The following is a 6,496-nucleotide window of genomic DNA, read 5'->3' as shown; positions in this document are numbered from 1 at the left end:
GGTTTGGGTTTGGGTTTGGGTTTGGGCTTGGGTGTGAGCAGTACAGGTCTATGAAAGCCTCGGTTGTGGGGATTGATAAGCTTTCCCTTCTCCTGTCACACGCGGGTTTGCCCAGCAAACAAGATAATCACCAGCTTACTTTTGCTTACTCATTAATTTGTAGTGAACAATTTCACTTGTTTTCCCTGCACGTGACAATAAAAAAGTGGTGAAACTTCACCATATAAAATTGTTCACTATAGATTGGCCAGTAAGCCCATGCTTACCTCTCCTGGCCTCTGTTTTAGAGAGACTTTCTCTTTTCTTTCATGCAGACTGTAGGTAAATTTGTCGTCTAGTGTAACTGTCTGGGAATGGAGTCAGTTCTAAAGACAGTTGGATTCCTTTTATCAAACCATTTTATTAGGACATAATCCAGACATCATACCATTCAATAGTTCAATCATATCAGTGTTGTACACTTGTTACCACTGTCATTTTCAAAACATTTTGTTCCTTCTTGTACTCCTTGATACCAGCTCCCCATCACCCCTCCCCCACCACCATAGCCCCCAGTTATTTGAATTATTGTCTCTATAGATTCATCCAACCTGGGTTTCATACACTGAAATACATAGAAAGATACATAATAGATTCAAAAACGCTACCAACAATAACAAAACACAACAGAGATAAACCCCAATTTGGAAAAACAAAACAAAACCACAAAACCCCAGATAATATTCAAAACCAGATCAAACTCAAAGTGTATCAAAAGGGAGATCAAATTACAAGATTTTAACCATTCCAAGTAGATTTAAATTTTTAATCTACTATAACAGTCTTTCTAATACTTTCTAAATCTATCAATCTCTCTAATACTTTCTAATACTCAGGTTATTCCCATCCCTCAGTTACGGTCAGAGGGGAATCACTGGAGGATTAGTTCATGTGTGGATCCTGTAAATGTGTGTTGGGCTCCCACTGTCATCCATAGCCTTCTGCAAACCAGAATTTCACAAATTAATCTCTGATATAATTCCCTCCTTTGGATTTGGAGTTTATCATTTATAATCCTTGGATCACAAATGTTGGTATGCTTCTTCCATGTGGGCTTAGTCGACGTCTCACTTAGGTTGCTGCTTTTTTACAAATAAGCCTTTAAAAGACCCCAGACACTGTTCTTTCTGATAGCCGACACCATCTAATTTCATCACTGTAGCACCCGTATCTTCCATGTTTCCTTTATGATGGCAAGTATGGAGCCAGGGCCATGTGGTAAGAACTCATTTTCCTAGATTGGAGCTGGGATTAAGTGCCAACCCCAATCCATTCCTAAACCTTTGTTTTTTATCTGCCTCTGGTTCACCTTAGATCTTTGTTACTTTATGGTAGAGAATCCATATGTTTATGGTATCATTGATGTAGCTCAGAGTAATGTATTTAGAATACAATTGATAAGGGAGACTAAACAAGTGTAGGTTAACTACAAATCGGAATCCATGAATAACTGCCTTGCACAGATTGAGTCCTTCGGTGTCTGGACAATGGGAGTCAGTGGTCAAGCAACTTATAAACTTATAAAAATATTAACTGACAGACAGACAGGTCTACCAGAATCATACATATCTTAATACAGCAATTAGGGCACTGAAGTAGTAAGTAAATGTTAGTCTGCCTGCCGAATGTTCAAAACTCTTGGTCTAGCTGTCTCTGGCCTTTTCACAGTCCGTGTAATTTTGGCCTTAAGTTCTTGCGTTACAGGTGTGTTTGAGGTGAAGCCTAGTTCACCTAATGGGGTTTCCCCATCACATTCCTCTGGTCTGGCCTTTGGAATGTGTTGTACCCCTTGCAGAGCCAGAGTTCAATGTCCCAGTCTTCTAGGGCCCGTGGCCTTGGTCCCCAGGGGCTGTCAGAAACTCAGACTAGTGTGCTATTAGGAGCATGGTACCAGGCACACTCACCCCTTGGAGTCAGTAAAAGCATTGTTAGTCATTTTATTCCCTACTAGGAAGTTGATCCTCCCCGTTTTCTACAGACAGAAATGCTTTTGTCATCTCCAAGAAGTGTGTGCTCCTCTCTCGCCATCTTGACTTGATTTTCCCATCACTGTGGCCTATCACACTGCTGGGAATGTCAGCTAGTTTGAGAAGACCTTATCACATTTTTAACTGGCAGCCACTAAATGGCCATATTCCTGTCTGATCCCAGATGAAGTGAGGACCCTGTCAAAGTGGTTTTCAAGATCATACATATAGAGAGGACGGTGTCTGGTTCGTTGCACTAGTCCAGCTGTCTACTGCTCTGCTTGGCAGCCTTGGTGAGCCCATTGCATGACCTGGAAACTTGAGTTTGCCTTCATTTTGGTGTTCATCCCGACTGCAGTGGACTCGTATATTTGTCCTTTTGTGATCGACTAACTTCACTCATGATTCCCAAATCTCTTTATGTCGTGAGGTGACATGATTTTGTCACTTTTTAGGGAAGGGTAGTATTCTATTGTGTATATATACCAAAGGTTTTATTCGTTCTTCTACTGATGGGAATTTGGGCGGTTTCAAATTTCTTGCTATTGTGAACTGTGCTGCAGTGAACCCTGGGAGAGCACACATGTGTTCATGATCTGTCTCTTATTTCTTAGGGGTATATTTCTATTGCCTACTGTTTTAGGAATCATCATATTGCTCTCCACAGCTTTTACAAGCCCACAACAGTGTATAAGAAGAGTTTCAATCTTTCCACACCCTCCCCAACATCTGTTGCTCTCAGTTGGTTTTTTTTTAAATTGGAGTATGGTTGTGGGTGTTAGATACTATCTCATTATTGTTTTGATTTACATTTCCTGAATGGCTAGTGAACAAGAGCATTTCCTCATGTGCTTGCTAGCCATTCAGGTACCATCCTTTGTAAATTGTCTGTTCTGGCCCTTTGCCTACCTTCTCAGTGGGTTATTTGTTTTTTCTTCTTGTAGGCTTATAGTAGACTGTAGATTTTAGTAATTTAGTCCTTTATCTATTCTGTGGTTGCTAAATATATTTTCCCAATCTCTGGGCTTCTCATTTTACTCTTTTGATGTAATCTTTTGATATGCACAAGTGCTTTATTTTTAATAGGTCCCATTCATCAATTTTATCTTCCACCATGTGTGTGCTTCCTTTGCTGTATCTAGTAGCCCATGTGGGCCCTGCACTAGAGCCCTTAGGTTTGTCCCAATCTTCTCATTGATGATCCTGTTAGCTTTGGGTTTTATATTTAGGTCACTGATCCGTCTTCAGTTCATTTTTGTGCATAGGGTGAGGTGTGGGTCCTGCTTCATTCTTCTGCAGATGGATATCCAGTTTCTTCAGCACCATTTATTGAAGAGGGCAGCCCCATCCCATTTAAAGTTTCTTGGTCCTTTGTCAAAAATCATTTGTTTGTAGGCTTTTATTTCTGGTTTTTCTGCCTGTTCCATTGGTGTATGTATCTATCATTATACCAGTATCAGGCTGTTTTGACAACTGGCTATGTAGTAAGCTTTGAGATCAGAAAGGGCAAGACTGCCTACTTTGTTCTTCTTTTTGAGAAGTTTTTTGCTTATCCTGGACCTCTTACCTCTCCATATGAAGTTGGTTCTTACTTTTTCCGTTTCTCTAAAGAATGATGTTGGGATTGGGATTGAAATTGCATTGAATTTGTAGATTGCTTCAGGTCAGTGGTTCTCAACCTTTCTAATGACGCCACCCTTTTATACAGCTCATGTTGTGGCAACCCCAACCATAAAGTTATTTTTGTTGCTACGTCATAACTGTAATTTTGCTACTGTTATAAATCGTAATGTAAATAACTGATATGCAGGATGTATTTTCATTGTTACAAATTGAACATAATTACAGCATAGTGATTAATCACAAAACAATATGTAATTATATATTGTGAAATATTTATGTGTTTTCCGGTGGTCTTAGGCGACTCCTGCAAAGGGGTCGTTCGACCCCTAAAGGGTTGCGACCCACAGGTTGAGAGCCGCTGCTTTAGGTAATAATGACATTTTTACAATACTGTGAATTCCTGTTTTGAGAATTTTGTGACCCTTTGCTATCTCCCCCAGTGGGTCTTAGTCCTGATTGCACATTATAGTCACCTGTGGGGTTTTAAGGAGCCCTGGTGGTGTAGTGGTTACATGTTAGACTATAATCCACAAGGTTGGCAGTTCAAAACCACCAGCAGCTCTTAGGGAGACAGGGCTTTCTTCTCTTCTAAGAAGCTAAATTCTTGGAAACTCACAGGGGCAGTTCTTCCCTGTCCTGCCGAGTAACCAAGAGTCGGTATTGACTCGATGGCAGTGAGCTTTTGTTTGTTTGGTGAGGCTCTAACAGCCTCTGCTTGGGCAAAGCCCCTAATGTAATTACTCTGCAGTGGAGCTTGGGCACCCAGTTCTGATTCTCATTGGCCGAAAAGGTAGAAAAGCCAGTTTGCAGCACGGAAAGAAGGAAGCGTATAAGTGCATGGGGTATTTGCGACGGTAAATCCTGGGTACATATCCCCATTCTGTCACTTCAGAACCATGGTACTTTTGCTTAAAGGAAGTGTCTTGATCTCTATAGGATTTGTTCCACACTTAAAAAACAGAGATCACTAAATCCTCACGATGTTGATGTGAAAGTGCAAAAGAGATCGTGTGTGCTGTGTTTGGCATCTGCTGAGCACTTTGATGGAAGCTGAAAACAGCGTTTAAATTCGTTTGTGCTTCTTTGTGAGAGGATTTAAACATTTTCGACAATGTTTGGTGCTTTCAACATTTTTTGAGAAATCCAGGTGCTTTCTCAGCAACCTCACAGCAGGAAAATGTCGGGGACGCTCATTTGCTGCACAGAAAGTTGTCGTCACGGAGCTTCTCCTCATCTCTGTCCCTGCTGGCTGTACTGTGGCCTTACCTTTCCCACCTCACCCCCAGAAGCCTCATCTCCAAAAGCAGGCCCTTTTGGCAATGTATATTGAGGCTTAATAAGACCGTACACATTTGAAAGCTCTCGAATGGTTTTTCTTTTTTCTGGTTTTTGTTATTGTTGTTGTTTTTAACTTTTATTGTGAATTGAGTGAAGGGTTCTAGAGCAAATCAGTTTTCCATTGAATGAATGTATATACCTTTTGTTTCATGTCATTGATTGCATTTCCCACAATGTATTATCACTTGTCCCACTTCCGCTATGTGTTTCCTGTTTCCATTCCTCCTCTTTTCTTAACCCTTCTTGGCTTCTGACCTGTGTTTGGGCAAATGCTGCTCTTTTGATCTCAAATGGTTGATTATTCTGAAGGGTGAGTAAGTACCTCCCAAGTGTAGAGCTCTCACTGCTTGACTGAGACTTGAGTTGGGCCTGACAGAGTGAGTTCATTTTCAGACCTGAAAGGTGACTTGGGGCCATAGACAGGAGCAGGTATGCCAACCTTCATGGGTCCCTGAAGCCCTGGGACTTCCCAAACCCTGGCTCTACAGAAATGAAGTAGATACTCAGCCTGCCATCCACCATTAACCCACGAAAGTGCTTCACTTTCTTTCAGTCACATCGATGTGAAGGGAGTTCTTTGTGTTTAGCTTGTGACATGATATTTAGTCTCGGACTCAAGTAGACTTTTTTGGTGAGAAGACTAGCTTTTAACTGAAAGTATTTAACTGTGATTAAGATCGGAGGTGCAAATCTACACTGTCTTTACTACTGGAGCAGCCTGTAAGTTCATTTTTAACATCAGATTCTTGAATGTCTAGGTTAGCACCATTAAAAACAAAACAACTCCAACTAATTGGAAACACTTAGAGCTTTTGGCCTTTCTGATAATAATAGAAGTGGAAGCCTTGCCGTCTCATTTTTTACCTGTTCCTTCATCATTTCCAATATTCTATGAATGCTTCCTTCAGTCTTAGGAACTCAGTCTGAGGATGTGGATCAGCTTGTAACCTGCATAGAAAGCAAGCTGCCAGTCCTGATGTGCACACTGCAGCTGAGAGAAGAGTTCAGGCAGGAAGTGGAAGGAACGGCTGGCCTCTTATACGTGGATGACCCTAACTGGCCTGGGATTGGGGTTGTCAGGTAAAGTTTCCACTTGTCACAAGATGAGAATCTATCTTTGCTTTGTACAGAATTATGAATGGGTCATTTTGAAAATCAGCTGAGAAGTCCAGTAGGGACATGTGGAGTCTCAGTCCCCTTGTTCTCCCGGGCATTCCAAGAGCATAGTGCAGAGCGCAGTCTGGCCCACCATTGCACTCGGTGTGCATCCGGGCCCTGTGAGGGAGGCCCCGGGGTATGCTTTGTCTTTCTGTGCTTACTCCAAGTTAAGAGCAGGAGACAGTAACTGACAAATCTGTAAGAAAAAGAACTTCCCTGGTGAGAGAAAGCTCCCTGTCTTCTAGTTCAGTCTGTGTAGTATATCCATGGCTGCTTCCCAGGCTTCAAGGATGAGACAAATCTCTTACACCTTTAGTACTGTAAATGAAGAGACGTTCAGGCCTTACCTCTTTCTAAATCTTTTTTTTTTT

At 41.5% G+C, this 6,496-nt stretch overlaps 1 protein-coding gene across 1 annotated transcript in view; it reads left to right on the top strand.

The window, feature by feature from the left end:
- PDXDC1 (pyridoxal dependent decarboxylase domain containing 1) overlaps positions 1 to 6,496 on the top strand; it is a 62,769-nt gene that overhangs the window by 48,751 nt on the left and 7,522 nt on the right. The window contains exon 14 of the mRNA XM_045286059.1: positions 5,869 to 6,047. Coding sequence (XP_045141994.1) covers positions 5,869 to 6,047 — 179 coding nt within the window. The remainder of the gene's footprint in view (positions 1 to 5,868; positions 6,048 to 6,496) is intronic.

Source organism: Echinops telfairi, unplaced genomic scaffold (genome assembly GCF_000313985.2).
Source record: "Echinops telfairi isolate 266 unplaced genomic scaffold, ASM31398v2 ScPeMD7_5;HRSCAF=22, whole genome shotgun sequence".
NCBI classification, from domain to species: Eukaryota; Metazoa; Chordata; class Mammalia; order Afrosoricida; family Tenrecidae; genus Echinops; species Echinops telfairi.
The sequence above is the reverse complement of the archived record's forward strand: the minus strand, read 5'-3'. Positions and strand labels throughout refer to the sequence as shown.